Genomic DNA, 27112 nt, shown 5'->3' on the forward strand with positions numbered 1-27112 from the left:
GACGAAGAGTGGCGCAAAGTTTCGGTGAACCTTCGTAGAAACCTGACGTAGGCCGCGCGGGTCTCTCGATTACCACCCTCGATTCTCCGCCCTTTCTTTGCACTTCCCCTCTCGTCGTTCTCCCATGCGTCCCAAAGAATTCAGCTCCCGGCGAAGGGGTCGCGATAAAATGAAACGGGAGCAAAGGTATTTGTACCACCTCCGCAGACGGATTTTTGTGTCTTTTGAAATTCCGACCAAATTTCCTCATTCTTAAATTGAATGGAAAACAATGCTCATGAATCCCTATTAAAGAATCGTCATTTGTTGTTGTATCAATCATATATGGTTTTTGAAGGTTCGCTCAATTTGGACACGTTTTTGCCCATTTTGTACCAGAATCGTTGCACAACCTAAAAATGCAATCGAATCGATCCGGTCCCTTTTTGGCATAAACAGAAGACGATATTGTCAGAAACCCAAAATGGTGATTCGGCATGAGATTTAAAATAAGAACAGAGAGGGAGCGGAAGAGGAATCGCGGTACAGGAAAAGAAGAACGTGATTTGTGTCGATATTTATTAGGCTCCTTTACGTCTGACATTTATCGACATCGAGGATGTTCTAGCTGTGCCTGGAAGAATATTTCAGGAAAAACGGGAGTTCCCGACAGAAAGTACTATTGACGCGTGCGTCAGGACCACGGTAACATCTTAAAATCCTCTATTTAGATACATTCTGTGTTGACCGAGTTTTCTCAGCGTAGATTCAATTTCAGTGAACTGCAATTTTAATGCTTTTGTGAACCGCATTGAGATTTCGGGAGATGCTCGAGTTAAATTAGAGCTCCGTTAAACGTTAAAGTGAAAAACAGCTATAACAAGGTTTAAGAAGACTTTTAGAGGCCCCGCGAGAACCGATCTTATAAATTAATACCTTCGTTATGTGTTAACACTTCCTTGCACCTCTAGATTTCCAGTTAATTCCAAGTTTTAAATTATTCTACATAGTTCGATGCGATTATGTTTGTACATTCAATAAGCAGCAACAATATTATTACGATTAAATGTGTCATCTCAGTTTTTCATTTACATACACATACTTTCGAAGCATTTTTTTATTGAAAATGTGGCCTTATGGAGCAAAAGATTAAATACTTCAACTTCATCCATTATTTAAAAGGTTTGAATAAGTTTCACCTTTATTCAACGAATAATAAATAATAGTTGTTTCATGTTTTATTTGATACTTGTCATTTCCATTAATTCCGTCGATCGGACAGTGAACGTGTATTAATCGTTTGATTTCGGGGACCACCGAGACGTGAAATTCTGTTTTTCACCGTCTGACAGAGGCGAAATAAGACAGTTCAATTAGGGTGCCTGCAGAGATAAAAACAGCGCGACGGGACGAAACGGAACAGATTAGGTGAACATGAAGGAAGCAAAAGACTAGGGGCGTTCCTGGAATGCTGCCATCCAAAGGAGCCAAAAGGTTTTCCAAAACAAATTAAACTCGCGACGGGTCGTTTGACAGCTTATATTGAAAAGAAAAATACAATTTACACCAAGTGTAAAGTCTGTACTTCGTTTTAAAGCCGTTAAAAATTAAAGATCACGTTAAAATAAATTTTATCATTTTTTTGGCTAAATGTCTCTTTTATCAAGTTTTCGCCTGTGAAATTCAAGAGTTTGATCCTTAATAAATTTATTACAGTATCGATATGTTACCTTATCTTTTATATTAAAAATAAAAATAAAAATTGTATAAGATTAAAGAGTACAAGGAGAAATAACGATTATCTATTAACAATTTTAATAGAAATCTCTGTTAAATAATATTAAAGCTATCGTCATTTAATCTTGGACTTTGAACTTCACAGTCCACGGTATTTAAATACAGCATTTCCCTAACCAGAAACGAGAAGAAGGCGTAATAAAGTCGATAATAAACAAGTCTAGGGAAGTGTCGAGAGGAGGCACGCAAATGTAGAAGGAAATTAGGTTAAGCGAGACTTATATTTCACTAATAGAGTTATGCGCCGTCAGTGACATAACGTGTCGATAAATTAAAGTTTCGAAACCGCGCAATAGATTCTGGAATGTCTTAAGGATAGAATAATTTCGCCGTCGGGGTTTTACCTCGTTAGATCTTGGTTGGAATCGTTTGAATTAATCACAATTTGAGAGAGGTAACCTCTAACCTAGAACGGCTCGTTCGAAGGAAAAATGACTGGCGAGCCTGCTCGAATAAAAATATTAAACGGGCACAAATGTCGGGCGTCTTTTAATAGTTCGTCTAACCCAGTTTCCGTTCTCCCCTCTCCGTTGACCTGCAGCTTTGATCTCGTCTCGTTCCGTGATTTCTAACAAGTTTGTTAGCTACCACCGACGTTGAAACGAGAATTCAAAAACTAATCATCCCCTCATAAAGGCACGGTTAACGAAGTCTGATCGCTAGATGGATGCCACTTAAAATTCCTGCACCGTTTCGCCACCGGTAGCTAGAAGCTATCACGCCAGCGAACACTGCTTCCACCTACGTCTAGATCGGAGGCTCTACAATCCTGGACGAAAAGATAGCTCGCATACGTTGTCATTAAACTGCAGATCATGTGCATTTAATATTTAAATTGGTACTTTCAGGTGGCCAATTTGCTGCTTTCAATGTTTCATTCTCTTTTGAATAACTTTTGAATAACTTTTTATAATTCTATTATTGGGTTGTCTAAGAAGTTTCTTTCGTCTTTTTAATAAGTGAATTACAGCATTTTTCTGGTTTGGTTCCGTCTATGAGAAAATCTAGTTAGATAAAGTCAACTGGTGGAATATACATACGTCGGTAAAAATAAATAAAGTTTCGGTAGTAGATACAAAATTAGTTAATGTGTGTGTAAAATATTCATCGCGAAACGTCGTTCTAGATCATCAAAAAGTCAGAGGGAATACCATGTATACAGCCCTACCCTTAGGTCACCAGATACTTGCTCCTCTGGCTCTAAACTGGAAATTAAAATAGAAATATAATTTTCTCAATCAACCTTATCATCGTATCTCGTTAAATTTACTCGTTTCAGATTACGATTAAGATGTTCCAGAAAAAATTGCACGTTTCTCTCATTTTGCTTTTTGATTTATCTTTAAACCATCTGCCGCAATGATTTGTATATTCAAGCAAGAAAATGCAAATTTCGTTTTTAATTCAGATGATACCCCAAACGAATATAATTGGGAACGGTTGGGGACCAGTGATGGAAAGATCGTTGCTTACCTAACCAAGGATAAGACAGCCAGGCTGAAATTGAAAACGTCCGCCGCCATTCGTTTCGAATCGCGACGGGAATAAATCAACGTAGAGGCTCGTGATTCTGTTCACAGTTACACTTCCGTGTCAACAGCACATATTTTATTTATCACCGATTAGATCGATACAATCGTACAATTTCCTTCGATAGACATGATTACTTTTTTTTTTTTTTGGTATTTTTTGTTTGTTTCGATTACACAACGACATCGTATATCTTCTTCGGAGTCGTGCCCGTGTTCACACGAATAAGTAACGCTTACAGTGCACTTCATTACAGATTCAGTATATATATATATATAAGTTTCAATATATATATGTATATATATATATATATATTACTGTATGTACAGAGGGGCAGGTTACCTAGTAGGTTCATAACGCCAAGCGACGACTGAAGCAATCGGATAGACACTATGCTTTTCGTGATAATTGACGCCAAAGATCGATGCTCTTTTGATACCGAACGTCTCTTTACATTATTTCAGTTTCCATCTATCGTTCGAGAAAAGTAGTACACCATAAAGAAAGTTATTTCTAGGAAATCTCTCTCTCTCTCTCTCTCTCTCTCTCTCTCTCTCTCTCTCTCTCTCTCTCTCTCTCTCTCTCTCGTTCAGTATCAATTTCTTTGGTATTCATTATTTGAAAATTGAGTTACACGGTATACATCCTCGCGTATACAGACACTTTGTTAATTAATTAGACATCACCGTGACTGAAAAACACCAAATGTGTCGTTGCTACTAATAGTTGAGTTGAAAATATTTCTTTTTACCACTTTGCGATTGCAATACATTATAAAAAAATAAATGAAATGTAATCAATATTTAGAGTAAGAAGAATCGAACATCTACTTCAGGGTCGAATTAATTTTACAAAAGTTATCGTCGTGATAATTGCGAATTTTTTGTAAAGAAGTATAGTCAACGAATGACAGTATCATAGTAAACGATCGTAAGATGTGCAATAATAATTACAAGTTAATTTCTCTGCAATGTTTCTCTTCAAGGACTGGCCTGAAATGTTCTGCAGTCAATAAAACGTTCGAAAGCGAAACAGGAACAATTCTCAGCACTTTTCCGCTGAATTTCACCAATCTAAAATGGCTCTCTTGTTCCACTTACTGAAATTCCGTACTTTTTTAACAACGATTGATCAGCCACAGTTTAAGTATTGTCGTGCGAGCATTGAAGTTAGAAAACAATGCATTTTTAATCGAAATAAAAATTGTAGACGATAATCTTGATGATATCAGATCAATTAAACAGGATTTTTCACATAAATCTTAACTAACTTCAGTACATTCTCCAGAAATTTTTCCAAAGTATCACACCTAACATAATTTTTATTTCGATACACTTTTCCGAGCACTTCACCAACATTTTCAATTATGCATATATTCATTACATTTACCGTTAAAGTTCGTTATCGTTTCTTTTTTAAATATATCGACCAAATTTTCTAAATAATTTATCGTTAAATTAACTGCTCGTATTTATTTGGCGTATCACCAAATTTTTTCTTCAAGCCACAACCGTTCTTTCTCGTGATATTCTCAATATTTTCCCAGTTTCCCACTCTAACTCGATAAGCTCTTTAAGTAATTTTCTTCTTAATCCTTCTACTGATATATTCTGCATTATTTCTCCCCACTTATTTGTGTCTAAAATTTAGTAAACGTAAAGAAAATATTTTCCATTACCTTTCCATTATATCTAAATTACTTTTTCACTCAAATTTCGCTAAGTTTTACTTGAAGTTTTAGCCAGCTTTTAAGACTCAGACCATTGTGCGTCGTCGAGATTCCAGGTTCGAACGAGAATACGTCTTAGAAATGAAATTAGATTTACTGAATGTCTAACGAAAACTTCTCCACTTTCGTCGAGGCCGATGAAAACGGTGAACTCACCCCCTGACAAGAGGGTGGTCTCCAGTTGAAAACGTCAACTTTCACAGCGTTCGAACTGATCCAAGCGACCGACATTCTTCCCTCCAGTGGTGTCGAAGTCACTGACGCAAAGATTCGTCGATGATGGAGAGTTTGTACGGCTCGTAAAAAGGGGTTAGACTAAGTTCCTTCAACATTTCGCAGCTCGAAAGTTTTGAACAGTTTCTAGAATTTGTACAATCGGCTTGAAATTCTGAAACGACTTCGGAAGACTGTCCTAAAATACCTGAAATGAATCTTCCTTGTCCCCGAAGTCTCGATCGAATTTCAGAGACGGGCAAAATTTTATTCTATAGCTATAGTAAATTTACTCATGTTTATTCAACTGAATAATCACTTATATTTGTTTCCGTTCATTCAAAGTGAAATTCAATGTCATCGAACAGTTTAAATTCCATGTTTTATCCAATCTGCAACCAATAAAAAGTTGCTAATCCCACGTTTGTTATTCGAGATGGCTAAACAAGAATTCAGCCCGTCTCCGTCAGACTACGACTCGTGATCAGGTTAAAATAAAAAAATAAAGTAAATTATAAGCGTTTCCAACCTATACGAAATTTCATTAAATACAACACAGATATATATTTCTTTCTTTGTTACCAGAATTGCAATTGAACGCATAACATTTATTTGTCACATGAATTGCACGCTTGAACAGGTCCACGGCCCACTAATGCAGCGTCCACACTTGAGAAAAACGTGAACTCGTGAAATTTCATTTGATTCGTGGCATCGCGTGCTTCGATTTGCATCGTTAAATTTTTCCAAGCGTGCACGCGGCTCGACACGTTCCTCGACCAAATCGTTCTAAACGATTTCCCTTACCGTGGATCGTCGAATAATCAATAATTCACCGCTATGGGTCGAGGTGCGCTTGAGATCGTCAACGACGATCGTTATCGAGGTGGCTGTGTTCTTCTGAGACCGATTACAGAGAAAGAAAAATCCGGGAACAGACGAAAGGCAAAACGAACCTCGAGAAAACGATGCTGCGATCAGTTCGTCCTTGGAATTATTTCGAAAGAACACAGCCGTTTGTTCGAACAATCCTCCAGGAACATCGTTGCTATCCTTTGATCCTTTCGCCACCGGAAACAAATTCTCAGGGAAAACTATCGATTCTCGTTTCGTTTGGTACGGTAACAAATAAATCGTCGCTCGCTTAACTACTTAACGATAAAATATTTCAGGCTTTCACCACTCCGGTTCTTCGTGGTCGATGCTAGCTAAGGCTTCCGGGTGCAAGCCGTGCTCTTTTGGATAAGATACTCGGATGTCTTCTCAACATTGAAATATAATATATGTATTTATGAATACATATAATGATATTTCATCGTAACATTAAGAAATGAAAATACTGAAAACTAACCGTCAAATATATTCATAAATATATTATTTTCGGGGCTAATCAATTATATCAATGTGTCATTCGAGCCCCGAAGAACCTGACATCAATGCTGGCGAAACGTCGAAGTATCTTATTCTCAGTCTCACAGTTACTAAACATATAGGCTCTCTCTTCGTTCCGTTTATGAAAAATCGTTTTCCTCGATTGATTATCTTTTTTTTTTCACTATTATCTGTCTTTGGGTTTGTCGACACATTTAACAAATGGATTCGAGAGGTTGAATAGAACCGTCGAGGAAACTATACTCTAATAGTGGCGAAAGGCGAGATTCGGCGCCGCCGTAGCGGGAACGCATCCCCTGATTTCGATCCAGAATAATGGCGCCATATCGAAACTCTCGTCACGGAGATGCGCGTTTCAATTTCTATTTCTTTTGTCTATTACTGTTCAAGCCTTTGTCGATTTCTTCCGTTTCTCGAATATCTCCGTCGAACCCGAAAAGAAGAACAACGTCTGCTCGCAATCGGTCTCGGATCAGCTCGGTGGCTCACCTCCGCGTAATCAGGCTACAACCGTCATACATATTTATACATGTATACAGGGTGAGTGGCCCAATTGTAGCCATCCTGATTGTTCTCGCCGTCGATGGATCGACTATTGGATGATTTCGTACAGGGAACGATGGAATCCGATCGTAGAACACATCATTAGTATTCTAAGTTTAGGCGGAGAGTGAACCGATTTTCAGCATTCCCAACGAAAACTCACTCGTAACTCAACTCTCTAACATCATGATATGACTTGAACGATGAATGAGCTAGATATATTACAAAGAACGGTGAAATTATCTAAGTATACCGTTTAACAATAAATTATTCACAGGTAACGAGTACTAGAGAATCATCGAAAGCACTTAAAAGTTAATTCGTAGTCGAATCATTCATGCAGATTGTGTGTTATATTTCGATCAAAAAATCGTAACAAAGAGGGATTGCCCTGTTGCGAGCAATTAGTGTCCGAAGAACCCTCGAGCTCTTCTTCTAACGAGCCCGAACCTCTACAACTTAAAAATGGTGAGACTGGATATAAACGTTTCGTTTTAAATATCGCCATGCTTATCGTTCGTTTCCACGAGCACTTGGACGTGGGGAACTTGCGGCTCGTAGCTCGTTTTCCAAAAGGCTGAAAACGAAATTATCCACGATATCCTGTGTGGCTTGAACGTATCATCCTCTACCGTCATCTAACACCGTGAGAACGCGCTCGAGCCAGTTTCCAGACTCGACTGGTCCGTAGACACCAAATAACGCAGGTCGGTTAGTTAAGGCGAGAACAATTAGCTTGATTGAATTTCACGGCTCACCCTATGTATATATACGTATTTATGTGCACATATATAAATATATCGATCGAGAAAGGAGGAAAGAAAAAGAGCGGAAAGAAGAACGGTCAGGAACAAGGGTAAAGGAATGACGAACAGGGGTTGAACTAGAGCCAGCTTTATCATTCGACCTTCCTTCTTCTGTCTTCTCCTCTCCTTCGCCCTCTCTTTCCGACACACACAGGTACACACGAGCGCACACATACACGCACGCGCGCGCAGGCCACGCACGCACGCACGCACGCACGCACGTACGCATGCACACATACACACGTACACGCATACACAATCCAGGTAGACATGCGTTCACGCACACATGTACAGGCATACACGCATTTCTTTTCTAATATTTCTTCTTCTTCGGTATCCTTTCTTCTTCCTTGTCCTCCTGATACAGAGCGTAGGTGGGGTTCCACGTTCTTAGCAATTGCAGTTTGTAGTCGCTGCGCTGGTCGGCTGATCGGTGAGTCGCTGACCCTTCGCTTGATCCCCACCGGCGTTCAGGGTTTGATTGTTATCCAGGGACTCGCTCATCTTGTCGCATACAATGTCCACGAGTGTCTCGAACACCGTCTGTTGGGACAAAAGTATGCCGAGTTATTAACAAATTCCTTTTCTATTCTTGTCTTTGCAGGGACTTAGTAGACGAGGAGGGTAGCATTTGCCTAATACCAAGAAGTTCCTTCCCATTTCATCTCGATGGTTTTAATTCTCAATAATGATAACAACGGAGAAGATACACGAAAGGAGAATAACGAAATCATCCTTGCATCCGAATTGATCGAAACTGACAATGAGTGACAAAGAGTCTGATTCCTTTGTATCTGTTCTGTATGCTGAACTAGCTAATCATTACGTAAACTTACATGTAAGGAACGTCGCCGTCGTTCGTGAACCGAGATGATCAAATTAAACGAATTTTAGTCAGCACTGTCGATACTTCCACCGATTACGAGTAAAACAATCGATCTGTTGGAGTTCGATGTGTCAATGCCAATAAGTTCGACGCGTTGTGCAAGAGTGATTAATGGGCACAAACGAGCGGTAATCGAGGACGCCTGATCGAAGGTAATGGTACAGTACACACACCTGACGGATAGGCATAAGCGTTGAAACGTGACACGATAACCTTTCCACCATCGTTCACTAATAATGGTAACACGCGATCCCTGGACTGCGAGGATAATGGATTCGGTAAACAATTGAAGAAATTGGCTGCGAGGAACGGGGAAAAAATGAAGTAACTCGTAAAATGCGTAGAGTTTTACAATTCTCTTGAACTCTAATCGTGTCTTGATTTCCCTTTCATGTCTATGCACATTGTATTTTAAGCATATCCGATTCAACAAACAAACTCAGGTTCGATCAAGTTGCAATTGGACATTGTGTTTACCTTAATGTTAAAGTTTTCTTTGGCAGACGACTCGAAGAATTGCACACCCAATTGATCCGCCAGTTGCTTGCCTCTCTCGGCGCTGATCACCCTTTCGTCCTCCATGTCGCACTTGTTGCCAACCAAGATTACTTGAGCGTTCTCGGACGAATAAGTCGTAATCTGTGCTATCCAGTCTTGTACTGAATTGAACGACTCCTCGTTTGTGATGTCGTACATTAAAATGAAGCCCATCGCGCCCCTGTAGTAGGCTGTCGTTATTGTTCTATATCTTTCCTGGCCCGCCGTGTCCTGCAAATAATTGATAGAAAACGTCAAACTGTTGTCGTAAATTCGACAAAGTCGGGACAATTTTTAATGCTTTTATATTTAATAAAAACTTTCAGAATCATAACTGAGAGCTCAACGACGAATTTTATAAGAAATAACATGTACCTTTCAGTTTTTGATACATTATAATACTCGAAGAAACAAAATTTATATTTCAGTTCGCTATATTTCGGTGTCCCCGTTCGAATGGTTTACTCTGTATGAGACATTTCAAGTACGATACGTAGAAAGCTCGACGCGAGACAATTGTTCTGTGTAAAAAATTAACAAACCACGAAGATAGTCGATGTCTCGCGAGGAATAGTATGGATGTGTACTGACCCAGATCTGTAGCTTCACCCTTTTGTCGTTTCTGAAGACCGTTTTCACTTTAAAGTCGATTCCCACGGTCGATACGAAGGCCGAGCTAAACGAATCGTCCGCGTAGCGGAAGAGGAAGGACGTTTTTCCAACGGACGAGTTGCCGATAATCAGCAGCTTGAACATGTAGTCGAAGTTCTGATCCGCGGCATCCTTCTTTGGATCCTCGCCAGCTTTCGAGCCCGCCATCTGCAACGAAATCGTGGTTCGAGTGTCCTGATACGAAAAATCCTTTGGAAGCGTTTGTTTCATAAAAATCAGCGACGCGGGCAGCTAAACTCTGTTTGCGTCTTAGGAAGGCACGACACTATAATGGCATTAAAAAAAAAGGTATTCTCTTAAACCAAATCGACCAAAATTATTCATCGACACTGGCTCTCCAAATTACCAACCCCCAGATCATATGTCAATTACCAATTCCTTAACCGCAATTAAGACACCTTCTTAATTAACTTCCTGATTAATTCCTTAACCTCGATGAGGTCGCAATTAATTGTTTCCTGCCATCCATAAGGTTTAATTATTCCACGATTTCGTTATTTTCAACCACTCGATGTATTTACCACTCTTTAACCAAATATAGTAGGTTTCTCGAACCTGTAAAGCTTATCACGTTTTCAACCACGATTAATCACCCTGCCTGTAATCACTCACCGGCAAATTCCTAAGACTGGCACAAGTTGTGTTTTCTTTTATAATTAATTACTTCGTGCCTACAATAATCAGACGAGGTGGCCGAGTGGTTAAGGCGTTGGACTGCTAATCCAATGTGCTCTGCACGCGTGGGTTCGAATCCCATCCTCGTCGAACATCGTTTTTTATGTTGTCTTGTAAAAATGCTCACAGCCGTGGCATACACATATTTGCAAATTTAAATAATGAAAACAATGTACCGATATACGCAAATGAAGAACAGAATAATAAAGAAATTTCAGAGAATAGAGCAGTTCTAAATGTGTGAATGATGCAACACGCAATTAAGTTTCAAGTGCAAATTCAATATTTCAAGGTTCCTGTATTTATGAGGTCACGCTATATCCTTATCATTTTCTCAATTTCCACTACTCGAACTATCGTCGTCAGTTAAGCATACTGTGCCTAATTATTCGTAATTACATCGCGGAAGCTTGTACATTTATGACAGCTGGAAATATGGAAAAATGTACAAGTGTACCCACAGATTCACAGATACACTGTTTAGAAGACCAGGTAATTTAATTCCTTTATCCATATGTATAAAAATATGAAGTTGCACAAATTGTTTCCAATCTACCTAATTAATCACAAACTCTGTCCTGTTTCACCATCAAATCACCATAAATAATTTGTTACCATCACCAAGATTACACTATCTCTAGAATTATTTGATACTCGATGCACTCTTCCCACTTACACAAGCCGTCAGTTCTTTACAATTCACCAATTTCTCAACCACAATTATCCGCGAACTTCTTCCACGACTACCTACCTCCAATCTTCTACCCTTCGTCGCTTTGTTACTCTCCATTAGACTACGCTTATCCACCATCGGGCTCCTACTCACTCCCTCTCCACCTTTCCGATTTCACTATCCCTATCGATATCCTACTTTCGACTTTCTGTTTGGAAGAAATCGGGCTTCCCGACCGCCACCGTGAAACGTTCTCCGATCGAGCAGCGCTATTCGCGATCGCGATGAAACAACTGCGTGTACGACCGTAGGAACTGAACAAGTGTACACGTGTCGTTACCGGAAGTGTCCCCCGCGAGGTAATCTCGACGATAGACATCATTCGCGCCATCCTCGTTCTCAGTTCCAGGACGGAGTCCTTGACCGGTGGCCTGCCGGCGTTCCCGTCTTGGCTTTTCGCTTTCTTATCCGACATTTCGAGAAATAATTCGTTTATTCTAGCGCGAAACACCACCTACGATCTATCACTCGATGTTAACGGGCTCGGGAATATTCTCAACCAAACCTGACGAGCATTCGACGAACACTTGCGGCTTAATATGCACGCTATTCAACGGCAGTGTTCGTCGATCTTGACACCGCGGACGCGTCTGCGGTTTCTTTCGTTCCTGTTTGCGTTCGGTTATTCCTTGTCAGCGTCGTTTATACAGTATCGCGACGGTTTCTTTGTGAGTGTGTGCACGCACACGCAGGCATGGCGAAAAAAATGGTAACCGAGGGGAGCCATTGTCGAAATTTCTTGAAGATCGATTCGTTCTTTTCCGACACTTTTGAGGTAATTTTCATGATCTTTTGGCAGCCAAAGTACGAGTTCAAGAAACAAAAAAAATGCGCTTATGCTGCAAGATAGGACGGTTCAAGAAACAAAAAATTGACATCTTCTTAATCCCCGAGAGAAATAATTTTCGTTCGACACTTGCAAAACGCTGAACAATAGCAATTGCAGATGCACAAAGACATCTCGTAGGCGCGGGACAACTGTTTAATGTCATCATCTTAACAACCGTCGGACAACAATGTCGGGAACTAAATGGAAAACAATTCCAAGTGTAGTTACACCTGAAAATAAATGTCAGTTAGAAAAGACTATAAATAAACGACGCCGAGGCGCAGACACTGCAAAGTTTTCAAACTGAGTGAAGGTTCTTATCGATTTCATGCTCGAGTTGTGACGGTGACTCCGGTGTTCCCTCAGATTTTCAAGTTCTATCATTTCCGCGTCACCGACTTCTGGCCACCGTGATATACGAATTTTACCACGGACAACGAGCAACGAGCAAAAGTTATTCGATCAAGAGTTGTATTCGTGAACGACGAATAAATTTTTCTTCGACATATTTGTTAACGTATACGGCACATACTGCAGAAAATATAGCGATTAGAATGCATACCGATTAAAAAGTCTGAAACATGTAAGAATATGGATAGTATGCAAACAAGTCGGAAAATGTTTTTGGGCCTTTTTTGATTTACATGTTATGACGCTTTTTCAGATCTCTCGAGGGACCTTCAATAGAAAGTAGGAAGTGAATGAAGAATATTATAATAAATAAATTATATCATTATAGGTTTTTAATAAATATGCAAAAACGTATTTTATATAACCGAAATTATAAATCAACCTGTTAGGGTCAAAGAAGCTTACAATGGATCAACATTTGTGTGTTACCAGCGAAGAAAGTAATGTTTATGCTAGCACAGAAGTATCTTAGAATGAAAATTTATTCTTTCCGTGGTAAAATTTTGTCGGGAACGTGTAGACGATAACGCTATCTGTCACGTGGACGTGTATGCGTGCACCATGTGTGTCCTGTATGCAGTGTATTGTTCGCGGTACTTATGCAGCGTGAGTGTGATTACAGTGTGATATGTGCCGCTCAGGGTGTTGCTTATACGTCAGTGGTGTTCCAGACTATGCTTTTAGAAATCAGAATTAGGACGAATTTATCACATCACCTCGATGTTTCCTCGCATGCGCGATGAAAACGACATATAGGTTCATGCATATGCATGGTATGCGTCTGATGTCACCACCAATCTACTAAGTGCTATAGTAAATTTGTCGTAATTCTTTACTTTTTCATTTTATAATAATAAAGCTATAGCAAAATAAATAATAAAAAATTTGCTTATTCTTCCATCTGATGGTACTAAAGCGTCTAGGTAAACGTACTGTACATGTTCGGATTTGTCTTTTTATCACCACCAATATTACGATAATGAAAATACCCGTTTCCGTTTAAAGAAACGCCAATGACCTTCGAACCTCCAAACAAACCAAATAACGTTTTTCTCTGACATTTTTTGCTGTAACGAAAAATGCGTGAGATATTTAAGATGCGATAGTTAGGTGGGACATTTCGTATGTTTCGCTTTGATAGAGAGTTCAAAAATAACCAGAAACAAATAACTAGGCAAATAACTTCGAGTACCGGAAGTCCGACAATCTGCCATCGATATCGAAATTCCGGGTAAGGATTTTGCAGGGAAATGTGTCACCCACCTACGCACTGCGCTTCACACGCCCAAGCTGAAGAAAGTGGGACAAGGTTCGCGATAATCATATCGCCGTCCATATGTTAACTTCGGTGTGCGCTGCACACGATTGCATCCTTACCGCCGCAACAACGTGTTCTACGGAATTTTCTGATACGGAAGACGCGAGTCCTCGAGTTTCGAGAATGGGCAAATTTTAGTCAAGCGTTGGAAGCTTCTACGCGTTGAAGAAATGCCTCCAAAGCTGACCCAGTTTGTAGACCCAAGCATACAATTGCATCTTTGTGCGCATCTACGTGCTGTACGAAATTTTCCGAGGGAGAAGACATGAGTTTCTGAGTTTTGAAATTGGAAGAATATCAATTCGTGGAACCAAGATCACGCGTTGTACACAAGTGTATTCTTAGTGTCACAATAACGCGTCGAATGAAATTTTCTGATATAGAAGACGCGAGTTTCCGTGTTTTATAGTATAACTCTAATTAAATAAAACGTCAACACTGTCAGTTATATACTGCGAAGATAAAAATCAGAATTTCTAGACAGACATTTCTCTAGCAAATCTTGAACAAGTTGTCGAGGAGTATAATCTACGAATACGAGTACGAGGATCGGCGAACAATGTTCTTTGAAAGGACTTCTTTCTTATCCTCTTCCCTATTATCGATACTCTACATTGACTGCATTACTCGGGTCTTTGTACTCGAGCGAAGAACCTCTCGACAAATCCGATTCTTCCAAACGTACGCGACAATGAAATACATTAGACAGACAGTATTTCCAAACGTTGAAAGCGATTTATTCGCGAAGCAAAAGGCCCCGTGGGTCAAGTCTCTATCTTCAAAACTCTCAGTCACCAGATAAACGATCTGTCTATCGATCGTCTAACGTTATTGGCATCTAACAAGGGCACAGTGAACGAGTGGAGCAGCTGGTTGAAACTTTAGAAGCCTCTTCTGTAGTCAAAAAAAGAACGTATATCACGTTTTATCGTGATTCCTCTTGTAAGATGTTCTGTAAGTATCTATCTTCTGTAAGTAAGTATCTTATGATTAATGGCATTCAAGTAAAAGCTATCTCAACTAGTTCGGCTAGCGCGTGAGATCTTGTGTACATTGTTCCAGGAATTTTAGAGATGTCACGGAAGATCTGTTACCTCTAGAACTGTCACTAAAAAGAAAAGACATTAACATTTGTGGTGTCCATAAAGCACCATCGCCTTTGACAAATGTAACGATAACTTCTGAAATCATACGAACCTAGTTGTAACTTTTCGACCAAATCTAAACTGCTTCCCTAAAAGGGGAGACTCCTTCTAGGCTCCTAAACTCCTCAAACCTCTCTCTACCTTTTCTCCTTCGCCCTCAACGATATTACAAAACTCCCTTTCAAGCTTAAACCTAATCCAAACGTAACTCAGCCGACCAATACATCCTGCTTCCCTAAAAGAAGATGCTTTCTTCCTAGGCTTTCAAACTTCCCAATACTATCCTTTCTACCTCAACCGCTATAAATAGCACAGAAATCTCTGCCAAATCCCGAACAATTCTCAGCCTATTAGCTAAAACGGCAGAAATGTTATTGAGAAAACTGAAGCCTCGAGTCACTTGTCGATTACGTTGGGCCACGGGGTAGTGGTGTCGACGGTCGGAGAGGGGTAGCAACAGAGCAAATATTTTTGGAAGATCGATTCCCAGCCCCTGACCACCCACGCCGCTCGTTACATAGTTTCGATTTCAGCGGCTGGCGAAACGGACGTAGACGAAAGATGGAGCCTCCGTATATGTACGTCGTGACGCTCGGATCTGGATCCCAAAAACGCGTCCGAATCAATAATCCTGGTATCCTCGATTTCGGCGTTACGTCGATAAATTCCGATCGCGGCTTTGTCGTCAAAGGGGTTCCGTTTTCAAGCGGATTTCTCCGCTTCGGCGATCATTGGTCCCCTTTACCTCGCGAACCTTTGCCGTTTGAATCCGTCAGCAGCTGACACGTTCGCCCCGAGCCGAGACCAAAGGTTCGGATCCTGGTGGCCGCCGAGAAGATAAGGACAGAGACGACAACGAAAAAGGTAGCACGGAACAAAGAGAACCACGTCACGAAGGCATAATGTCGCTAACTTGCCAAGAGAATCCGCAACCTTTCGTTTCACTTGTCGGATCGTATAGCACACATCTCGTACGGATCGACCACTTGGCAAACGTCGACTCGGCAGCCACAGTTTCCAGCGCGACAGGGGAACCGCGAGAAAGAGTGTGAGAGAGAGAGAGAGAGAGAGAGAGAGAGAGAGAGAGAGAGAGAGAGAGAGAGAGAGAGAGGGAGGGAGGGAGGGAGAGATAGATAAAGAGAGACAGAGTGTAATCAATAAGCAGTCTATCGACGAACTGGCTGGTCGGACAGAAATTGTTCAGGCTCGAAATTGTTATGAACAAGGCCCTGAAACACACGGACGAGTCCGTCCTTCTTATCCGACGAGTCGTTTCCGATGAGTACCTCCTGAAAAGGATGATCCTCTTACGGCTGGTCGCTGAATGTGAATGCACCACGCGCTGCACACGGGGCCCTTGCACCACCTTGGCTCGACGATGAATCTCTGGTGAAAACGCGAGTCCAGAGATTCGACACGATGTAACTCACGCAGCACGGGGGTTGTTTCGCGATGATTTTAAAGAGACTGGAGTGGCCTCGGTAATGCCTCGCGCCACTGTACCCCCTATAGCTAAAATATCGACCATTTCGCGGACCCCCGCCCGTCCTCGAGCCAATCCCGAGGAAGGCCGCGCCTGCGCCACGAGCAACCCGGTTGACATCAATATACAGCCAGGAGGAACTCATCTCTGCCGGAGGACACTTGTTGATCCGAAGTACGTGCACACTTCGCTACCATACCCTCCATGGTGTTTATGGACTCTTCTGGTTAGGCTGAAGTACCGATCGTCGGTGACACCTATTGACGATTGTTAAGGAAGAAATCGTGTCATCGGACGTGTGCCGAAGACGAGTTTCCGTTGGCCAGACACAGAGGTCTATGGGGGTTACTTTATCTCGCGAGTGCGAGTTTATTCTCATGCCGTGTAACAGTATGGTAGATTTTTTGTATAACGCGGGTTGCAGAAGCTAATTTGAATATCAGTGGGTTCATCGTGGAGGTCTTCATAACGGAAAAGGGGTAAATTTCGATGAAGTAAACGTATTTTCGGATAGTTCTATATTCGATAGATGTAGACAACCATGACAACCAGAATTGTTTATAATTATTTACTCGGTTCGCATCTTGACATGATTGCGTATAAATTTCGAAAGAAATTGTCATTGATTTGATTATAATTGTGTATCCACGCGTTAAATTGACCGTTTAAATATGTCCCATCGCAATCCTCATAGACACGATATCATTTACTTGGGGGAGAAGCATGTGCTAGAGTTGGAAGGTAATTGCCAAAAACGATTTGTGAAACGAGCACAATCTGGACACAGGATTGGAAAATCGAATCTCAGGTGGAATATAGTTTATATAAATAAAAGAACTGGACACAGAGTAGCTCAACTTGAAATGTTAAAAAAAAAACACGCGATAAAAAGACGAACAGACAAATTTGTTCGTTTCCTACACACCGTTATCGATCAAGGAAATTCTATTTCTGTCGCCAATAATTATCGATAAGAACATTTTAGTTTGAGCTCTCGTAGTATTTGTCGGGGAACAGGAATTCTGTTTCGGTCATTAACTTGATTATTTATTATCAGTCGTTCGCTTGATTTTTTTCCTTTTCAAGTGAAGCAAATATAAATAAAAGTGTGAATAATTATAATGGCACTGTTATAACGTAATTTCCTGTTGTAGTTTAAGGAAATGTGAAAGCGCTCACGGCCCGTCGAAGAAAATCAGAAGACGGAGAAGACGGAGAATGCTCGCGACGCAAAACCTGAAAGTGCCGCGGTTGCCCGATAGAATTGTCAATTACTTGAACATTCTACACCAAGAAAATTTCCCGAAGGTGGTCGATCAATATTTCAAGACTACAGCGAACAATGAGAAACAAAAACAGCCGCGACGCCGACGACGGAGGAAGGTCGAAGTTGAAGCAAAAAATTCTGCTCGTAAGCCAGGCGTACATCACTCCGGCGGAATTTAAACTGTGATACTCTGTAATTGGTTGTAGATGACATTGTGAGTGTATAAATATATGGCACTGTATCGTAAACTGTAAAAATAAAAATTACAAACATTATTTGTTCCGGTTCAACTTCGAATATCATAGTTTTTTTTTTTGTCGGTTAAACTTGATCTTTCTTTGTAAAATTTCTGAAAAATTAATCACTGTTACGATAAAAATTAAGCGTATTCATTTCATCGCTTTAGGGATGGAGGATAAATTTAAGGCCAGTGCGAAATTATTACAGAATGCGCGTAATTTACGCGTGGAATATTTTAGATGTTGGCGGTTAATACAATTTCTAAGCGAAATCTAGCTGAATACTTCTGCGAAACAGTTTGTTTATTACAAAGTATTATTGCTAATAATTCTCAATGTAATACATCTCGAAAATAACGGAAGACTAATACATCGTAGGAACACAATCGGATGGATCGCGTTTCCCTTTGCATCAGTATCAAAAATACATCATGGAATCGTTTATTTACAATAAAAACAACTATTACTGATCACATGAAACATAGTAACATACTCTGTCTCATCTAGCGTCATAAAAACGAATACAAAAATACATATTTTTTTCTCTTACCAAGTATCTTTGTAAGTCGACAAGCTGATAAAGTTAGATCGATACAGTTTCGTTTCACTGTTAAGACGAACGAGAAACTTCCAACGACATCGTTGATTTGCATCCCTTCCGAAACTCTTCGAATCCATCCAGGGATTTAACAGCCATCTTTAACCTAGTTATCTACGTTTCACATTTTGCTCTCCGTGTCATCATAAATCACAGCTGGATTCGTAGCTGCCCATTTCTCTTTCATGGGCAAGTCCTCTTTTTTGGGTTTGTTCTTCAAGCTCTGCACGCCGGCATAGTGGTCCTCGATCTCCTTTAAGGTTCTACCCTCTGTTTCTGGCAGTATGAAGTAGAGCAGCACGCCGCCGGCGACGTTTATCATCCCGTAGAAAAAGAACGTGCCAGGCAACGACATCCCGTCCACCATATACAGGAAGACCTTGTTCGCGATAGAGTTGAAAATGTAACCGATGGAACCTGCAGCTCCTGTCGCACTGCTTCGTACCTGGTCGCAATTCAAAGTTTCATTTTAGTTTCAGAGATATTATAGATAGTGTAAGGGATTCTGGTTGTAGTACGGCTAAAAAGAGAAGGAAAATTTTGAAATTTTTACACGAAGAGATCTACCTTGACAGGGAAGACTTCTCCCGCAAGGATCCAAGGTAGCAGCCTAATCCCGACGTGAGAGAGGAACGCAGATCCGATCATCAATGTAGTTGGAATCCAGGTGTAATTATGTGTGTCCACTATACGACTGTCGTTGAGATAGCCGTAAACGGCCGCAAAACAGAAGCAGAGAGCAGTGCCGGCGATTGAGAGGAAGTTCAGCTTCCGTTTGCCGGTGAAATGTATAGCGAAAACACAGATCAATGTCCCGATCAGCTGGGCCAGGCCAAGTATCACCGCGGCAGTGTATTGTTCGATGGGCGCGTTCAGTTGTTCGAAGATGACCACAGCGAAGGTTTGAAGAGTGATGCTGCCACCGAACGATCCGATGAAAAAGGACCAGGTGACCAGAATGAAAGGCGCGTAGAAGGTCTTGTTGCGGAAGTCCTTCCAAACGTTATGTCGCGAGTCTGCGGGCTTATGAATCTCCTGACAAATGGTTTGGAACTCTGACGTCACTTGACCCGGACCAACCCACCCTCGAAGCCAGGACAAAGCGTCCTCCGCTTCCTTCAATCGACCTTTCGCTGAAAGTCGTAGCGAATTGGAGAAATTAGGCGGGGCATGACACAGGTTGTATCTATTTCACGAATCTCAAATACAGAGGAATAGAAAATACGCGCGCGGGCCTTATCGGCGGCGGCCTTATAATCGCGAGGTGCCTCGCGTTTACACAAGAATGATAATTGAGACATTTTAATGTTCGACGAATCTTGATAAGATTTCTAAGATTCTAAATAAGTCGTGACACAATTGTTATAGGAATGTGTCCTTTAGTGGAATAATTAAGACATTGTTACGTTGGAGTAATCTTGATAACGGTTCTGGGTTCCAAACAGCTCTGTGATGTGATTGTAACAATCTTTACACCAAGAGGAATGTGTCTTTTTCGTAGAACTATTTCGTTCCGAGGTTTTTAACTGAACTTATCGGTAAAGCTTATCACAGGTTCTGTTATAGACGTGATTATTCATTTGAATAACGTCACGTGTAACGCTGAATCAGCTACGTAAGCTTTATCGATGTGTTCAGCTAGAACAACTGGGTCAGAACAAAGAATTGGTCTTTCTATATAAAAATGTCACTTATCACAAAAAATGAAACATTATCTCTAAAAAATTATAGAGATTACACCACAAGAATATCAACAAATAGACATCTATGTTTTGACCTTGAAAAGAAAGTGTAAAGAGAGTGTTACCCTCTCAATTTGAAAAAAGTTCTACCCAGTTTCCAAGAAGGATCACATTTTTTTAAACTCCCAACGAATTTCTTAAGAAACACCAAAATAAAGTTCACCTGCCAACCAATATGGGCTCTCTGGCACCATGCAAAGGGCGAAGAAGCAGACGAGAGGGTAGGTCAAGTTAATCAAGGCGACCGTTCTCCAGTTGGTTAACTTTCCGCCCACCATCTGCGTGAAGATTCCCAAAATGATGGACATGCTCGACGTGGCGGAAAGCATACCGCGAAGATGGGGCTGCGTCACCTCCGCCACGTAGGTCATCACGGGCGCCTCGAGGAGTCCACCGGTTAACCCTGTTATGGCCAACGCGATGAACAGCATCCCGGCATTGGTGGCGTAGTGGAAAATGATCCACGCTATTACGAACGGGACGGTGATCAGCATCATGGTACGTTTCCTTCCTAGGAACTGCGACACCGGACCGCTCACGAAGCAACCGATGGGTACCAGGAACAGGTTCAGGCTACCTGCAAACGCGGGTAAATATATATCAAAAATATCTTCTGTCAAACGAAATTATACAGGATCGTGCATGGAAAGTTGATTACCTATCGTGGCTTGCGAAAGATTAAGACAAAGAGAAGAAAAGTAAAAAAATTATTCATTTTACATAAGAAAATATGAATAGTGGATTTTACTGGATATTAACTGATCTGTTATTTTATCATTTCTTTAAATATTTACACAAAAATATCTTCATATAGACAATATATAGCTCAGCTCAGACACTTCTACTTTAACAGATACTTACTGATCCACGTCAATTCCTCCCTGGTAACCGGTATCTCTGAATCCTCTCTCTTCAGTTCCGGTATCAAAATAGTGGAAAATCCCAGGGTAGATCCAAAAGTGATCATTATGAGATTCTTCGCGCTGACTGCGCAGAATTGCGGCAACGCTTGTCGAAATTTCGATATCGGATAAGAAATCTCGACGTTTCCGTTCAATTCGACTGGCGATGATTTCTCCTCGCTTCTGTAACGCAAGCACGAACACTGGTTACTGGGCCATTTGGCTAGAATGGACAGTGCTGTTACTGGAGTTAGTAACATCTTTTTTCAAAATATTTTTGGATCGTGCACACTTTCCTTTTAACGTCTCGGAGTGTTGTATGCTTTCTCCTCTAGCATAATAATCAAAGAAGTTACATTAAAAATGAATATGTGTGAATATCACGGAAGCGTACGTTAATTGTAACACTAAGGCAGTGTTATTGTAATACAATTTTGTTTGCGTCTGATTGGGATGAATCGACGATTCCTATCAGCTAGAATAATCGTTCGAAAATTGATCGCGATAAGTTAATGCCGCAGAGCAACAAATTCACCCGATTCAATTGCGGCGCAAATGGAATTAGACGTGGCCAAGGATGAGCCCATCAGTCACTTTTTACACGGCCAGCTGTTGCGTGCCGTGTATTCTGTCATTGACATAATTCCTTTCAACGTGAAAGGACCACAGCTCTGAACTGTTGTGATTACATAAGCCTTGGTGCACGCTCACCCGGCAGTTTGCGTAATTCTGCACGCCGATCTTCGTGAACCGGTTTGCGCGACTAGATCCGATCTACCTGGTGAAATTAACGTTTTCTCCCAGATCGCTGATAAGCAATTTGTACAAATTCCTAAATCCCTAAATCCACGTCGATAGGGGCTTTAGTTGTGATGCCATCGATGGCAAAAGGTAAGACGACACTAGAAAGTAACGATATCCTACACGAAATCAGAGACAGATCAAAATCTTATCTAGATAAAAGAGATAACGAATAAACGATAAGTAACCGTTACTATCTGTTACTTGGCAAATAGACATAAAAATGCAAACTGTAGAACTAAAAATATTCCATGAGATATGAATGAAATGAAAATATAAATTTTATTTGAATACAATGACATGTATTCATACCGAATGTGTACTTATAAACCATACACTCAGAAAATTCTGATATAAGAAGAAATTTGAAATGGCCTCTGAAATGCATTGTTTAATATAAATGTAAGAAGTTATGACTGAACCAATTGCCGTGGCACTTAAATTTAAGATTTTTCGAAAAGTGGAGTTAATCGATTTGTGCAGTGAACGGCTCAATTATATTCCAGGGTTAAATAGGTTTTATAGTAATCCTGCAAGTATGTACTTAATTGCTCTTTATACATTCACTTTATACACAAGAGGTATCTTTTATCACGCATAACTGCCGCATACGCAACAGAGTATGACTCAAAATCTCAGTATCATTAAGAATTTAACAATTCTTTCCTGCGGTGACCATAAAAATGAAGTCATTGGAATAAAAATAAATGTTCACGGAAACCTCGAGCAATTGTTAAACACCAAGCACGTTGTAGGATACGACCATAGAGATCTCGCATCCCCTATAATTATGCTTCAGAGTTACGTATTATCTATAATTTCTACCCAATTGTACTTTCAATCTTAACAGAAAAGCTAATGCAACATTATAGTTATCTTATTTACAAATATTAGTAAGTATAACCAAGGATACGAACATTTATAGGAAGGAAAATGTTGCATTAGTGCATGATTAGTACGAGGAAGTATGATTGCGTTTGAAGATCACTTCCATAAGTATCGGATTTACAAGTTACGTTAATTCCCTTCTATTGATCAATAGTGTCTTTTCGCAACTACTTAATGACGATAACACAAGAATCACAATTTCGTGTCGAGTCGCTGTAGACATACGGTGTATGACAAAAGTAAATAGACAATTTGGATTCTAGCAAAAAACACTTGAATGGAAATAAATATTTTTTAAATGTATACAATGAAAATAAAATGTGTCTATGTATCGAATTGATGTATAAATATGTTTACGTATAGAAAAAAATAAAAATATAGGACGTGCAATGATATCGCTGGAATGGCAAATTTCAAATTTCAAATTTCAGAAGAACCTATGCAAACACAAAGGTTAGAAATATTCACGTTTATTTACTTTTGTTACACGCCGTACACGTGTGATACGAAAGCTTTTCTCACTGATAACAGTGCGAAGATTCCCGATAAAGAGATGAAAGAATTAACTGATTTTAGATGGATTCACAGAAGCTGCGTAGAACATGTTTAATCCATGTCATAAATCATAGCCATACTGATAATTTGCAGACAAATTGTAAACCTACCGTGTAGGATGAAGCAACTATACCAACATGTTTAATGTAAATTATTTACCTTCGATAGATAAATATCCGATATATGTATAAAAGTATAATAATATGGAAACGCATAACGTTGAATAATGACATACGATACTACGATGAATGGATATGCGACAAGAGCCACCAAGGTCTATGACTACATGCAATGACGATTAACATTCTCCAAAAGAAATGCGTATTGCATTTCCATGGAACGCGACAGACACGTTTCCGCGATGAAAGTCGTTCTGCTCGATTGAGTCCGCTGTTTGTTTACCTTTGCGTCTGGTCTATAAATAATGTTTTAATAGCTATTAAAACGATCTTCATAAACAATGGTTACTTCCTGCAGTCTCTTAAATTCCTAGCGTCAATTCGTTATTTATAAAAATTAAAAAAAATATATTAAATAAATCTTTCATAACATTCATTATATTTTGGCTCATAGAATCACGTTCGAAAATATATATAGTATCGGTAGATAAACAACCTGTGTATGGCCCTAAGCAAGATAAAAATCTTGCGATAATCGATTAATAACGAATTAAATTGTCGAATAAGTGTTTTTTTATCATCCTAGTCCGAGTCAACGAGCGTGATCAACTGATACGCATGTTGTGTCAAATGTTAGGAAAATTTCGAAGAAAGCACAATATTGATAGCGGTATTGCTTAACCTATGAAAAAATAATTAAATGAATAATATACTAAAAAATAAAATTTACGTGCTTGACTTTGTGTTTTCGCTCTTCTTTGCTATACTTTTTATAACAATTCTTAATGATATCTAGTAACACTGAAACTTTGATGTCTATGCCCTTAAACACTCGAACGTTTGAAATTTCCATTTTTTTGAGTACTTGAATCCTAGTACTATTTAATTTTATAATTCGAGGAATGATAATATAAAATGCTACGCTAACATCAAGTGGAATGTATTAAATAATGTAAGACACTGTCAATATGTGCGAAGGCATAAAAGTAATAGAACGTAGTAATGGGCGCTATTTCAAGAATTTCCTGAGATTTCTTAGAGTAAACTGGTTAGCGTTTCGAATTGACAAAAGCAAACGGAGGTTGTTAATCATTTCGAAGGAAAAACCATGTTCAGTGCAGCGTGCAGCGATTGGAGGATGTAGAATTTCCGCGAAACAATACAATTGATTCTTGAATTTTTTTATATTATACTATTGTATTGTTTGAGTTGCTTCTATACCTCTGTTGAAGTAATTTTATCAAGAAGCGAATTAAGGAGTAAAAAATGTTGATCCTTTGATTGACGTTTGTTTTAAAACACAATCTAGTTTAATCTTTCATTTTCTTCTCCTTAAAAAAATTAAACGAAGGTATTACGTTTCTTATAAAGACGCCAATCGAACGTTAATCCTTCGATATGACATTAGGCAACATGTAATGTAACAATATAGAAATATTTAAAAATATTTAAAAGCGGCAAATATACATCGCTGATTCCTATCGCGAAAGGAAAAATCCCAAGTGGAAAATTTTTTGTTGCGAAACAGAGAACAAATCCACTATTTCCTTTAACGCGTGTATTATCTTCGCTGTTAGAACTCGAAAGAAAAAAAGACAAAACATCCTCCCTTGACAAAACATCGCTGTCATAGGCTTATCAAAACCGACACTCTCTAAACAATTTCTAAAGTGGCATTACGTGTACGATAACTGTATTTAATGTTTAATGTTTAATATTTAATGTTAGATTCCAAGCAGAGAGCAACAAGTAGTTTCTCAAATAGAATTGTCAAGAAAACAAAACAAATATTCTTCTTCTATGTCCATAATAATTCTTTCTTTATCAACTTCGTTACTTAACGATGTACAATTATATTACTTGTAGATATGTAAAATCGTTGATAAAAGTAAGCATTACAAACCTGTTCATGTCTTCGTTTGATGGTGAATATTGCGCCATTTTGGTTCGATGTAATGCAGTCGGCTACACTTTTTTCACCATTCTTTTTTAAAACTCTTCGTTTGCTCGTCGTGTTCCTCTTCGTTTATTCCCAACCACTCTTCCCTTAACCCACCAACCTTCTTCCTTATTCGATACTTATCGAGTATGAGTGCTTCCTCTTTCGAAGCATTCACTGAATGGATGTCTCCTAAATTTCAATTCACGAATACAAAGTGATGAAACGTATTTCTTTTCAAAGCAATCACCATTCTTCGGAATATTTCTTCCTTCTTCGTTACTTTCTCGATAGCGTTCAGAAGCTATCGACTTCTCACTGCTTCTTCCCAAATAGTAAACTTGCTTCGCTACATTGACAACTCCAAAAGAAGACCAGAAATCGGGCCAGCAAGGATATCGAATGTCTTTGAATCCTTTCACCTGGCTCGCGCCATTCCAGTTATGTTTCTTTTTACCCTTCTCTTTATTATCCAAACTTCTTCAAAATGCTATTACACTAGCCATTGATCGATCAACAACGAAACCTTAATTGTCCACAATTGTTTCTTCTTCATCGATTGAGATGCTTCAGGAGTTGATTATCAATTGAAGTGGTCTAGTCTATTCAGTTCTCGTCTTCATTGACACCGAATACAAACTTCTTTTTACTTTCTACCAATATCAAGGCTCGATCTTATCCTTTTTGTTCTCTGTTCTCCCTCGAATGTTCTCGAAATACCGTAAATAAGCGAACAATGAAATAATCCCGCAAGGTATATCAAACAATTGGAAAATAAGCGATAGCAAGACAACGGGTCATTTATGAGTCCTTTGCGCCAGTTTGCTTTCCATTCCACCGTTCTAAACGTTCAAATCTCAAAGTCTCATCTCCCCTCTTTCTTTGCTTCACCAATTTTCTGTGGTCTTCTATTTCTCACAAAGGTCCTTGAAATTTTACTCCAAAAATGAAAAAAAAAAAAAAAAAAAAAAAAAAAAAACAACGGTATCTTCGGTGTGAGAATAAAAATGTCACGTGTGTTTGTCCTCTGTTCTGGAGGGTGTCTCACGAAGTAATAAAGTGTCTTCTTCCGTTTTCTTCGATTCGACGATTGAAGAAAGCTGGAAGAGAGAGGAATGATCCTTCTCCGAACTGTTGTGAGACACTGAACGATCAACGAAAGCGAGTACCGATGTACGTCTAGTTCCTCCACCTCTGAGCACATTTGTCGGAGTTGTTTCGTAAACGGATACATGCGATTATTGCCCCCCTCTCGCAACTTCGTGATTGTTACACCTAGCGTGATAGACAGTCGTGTTTCGGTACCTGACGAATAAGTGTGCTACCGCTTACGATCCTATTTGCAAATTGATGATAATGCCCGAGTTGTTATCTATCAAACTGT

The 27112-nt window shown here is 39.7% G+C and overlaps 2 protein-coding genes and 1 non-coding gene across 8 annotated transcripts; 1 reads left to right on the plus strand and 2 right to left on the minus strand.

Moving 5' to 3' along the window:
* Nucleotides 1-7085: 7085 nt before the first annotated feature.
* Nucleotides 7086-16693, minus strand: LOC128890756 (ras-related protein Rab-3). Of its 6 annotated transcripts, none has more exons than XM_054149568.1 (4): nucleotides 16507-16693; nucleotides 10004-10231; nucleotides 9353-9643; nucleotides 7086-8532 (listed from the first exon to the last, which is right to left on the minus strand). In XM_054149568.1, exons 2-4 carry the CDS (start codon nucleotides 10229-10231, stop codon nucleotides 8380-8382), a joined length of 672 nt encoding a protein of 223 aa, XP_054005543.1. In that variant the 5' UTR covers nucleotides 16507-16693; the 3' UTR covers nucleotides 7086-8379. The 6 variants fall into 6 exon arrangements, with proteins under 6 accessions (XP_054005543.1, XP_054005541.1, XP_054005544.1 ...); XM_054149566.1 differs by having other exon boundaries at nucleotides 16482-16692; XM_054149569.1 differs by lacking the exon at nucleotides 16507-16693 and adding an exon at nucleotides 15941-16097.
* Trnas-gcu (transfer RNA serine (anticodon GCU)) lies at nucleotides 10768-10849 on the plus strand. Its single transcript has one exon. It is a non-coding gene; the product is annotated as a tRNA-Ser (tRNA).
* A 491-nt stretch (nucleotides 16694-17184) lies between the features above and the next one.
* LOC128890753 (facilitated trehalose transporter Tret1-like) lies at nucleotides 17185-25835 on the minus strand. The gene is made up of 5 exons (XM_054149560.1): nucleotides 25693-25835; nucleotides 21386-21609; nucleotides 20688-21101; nucleotides 19350-19915; nucleotides 17185-19227 (listed from the first exon to the last, which is right to left on the minus strand). The coding sequence occupies exons 1-5, from the start codon at nucleotides 25728-25730 to the stop codon at nucleotides 18904-18906; spliced, it is 1566 nt and encodes a 521-aa protein (XP_054005535.1). The 5' UTR covers nucleotides 25731-25835; the 3' UTR covers nucleotides 17185-18903.
* Between the last annotated feature and the right edge of the window lie 1277 nt (nucleotides 25836-27112).

Source organism: Hylaeus anthracinus, unplaced genomic scaffold (assembly GCF_026225885.1).
Source record: "Hylaeus anthracinus isolate JK02 unplaced genomic scaffold, UHH_iyHylAnth1.0_haploid 12001, whole genome shotgun sequence".
Classification (NCBI taxonomy): domain Eukaryota; kingdom Metazoa; phylum Arthropoda; class Insecta; order Hymenoptera; family Colletidae; genus Hylaeus; species Hylaeus anthracinus.

What these genes read in the sequence shown, in the direction of transcription:
- LOC128890756 (XM_054149563.1), bottom strand. Translation starts at nt 11,907, where the DNA reads ATGTCGGATAAGAAAGCGAAAAGCCAAGACGGGAACGCCGGCAGGCCA. An exon ending in CCTCGCGGGGGACACTTCCG is followed by an intron (nt 10,232 to 11,772) that starts GTAACGACACGT and finishes ATTTCGTTGCAG; the next exon opens with ATGGCGGGCTCGAAAGCTGG. An exon ending in AAGAAAACTTTAACATTAAG is followed by an intron (nt 8,533 to 9,352) that starts GTAAACACAATG and finishes TTGTCCCAACAG; the next exon opens with ACGGTGTTCGAGACACTCGT.
- LOC128890753 (XM_054149560.1), bottom strand. Translation starts at nt 25,730, where the DNA reads ATGGCGCAATATTCACCATCAAACGAAGACATGAACAG. An exon ending in GGAGGAATTGACGTGGATCA is followed by an intron (nt 21,102 to 21,385) that starts GTAAGTATCTGT and finishes CCGCGTTTGCAG; the next exon opens with GTAGCCTGAACCTGTTCCTG. An exon ending in GAGAAGTCTTCCCTGTCAAG is followed by an intron (nt 19,228 to 19,349) that starts GTAGATCTCTTC and finishes AATTGCGACCAG; the next exon opens with GTACGAAGCAGTGCGACAGG.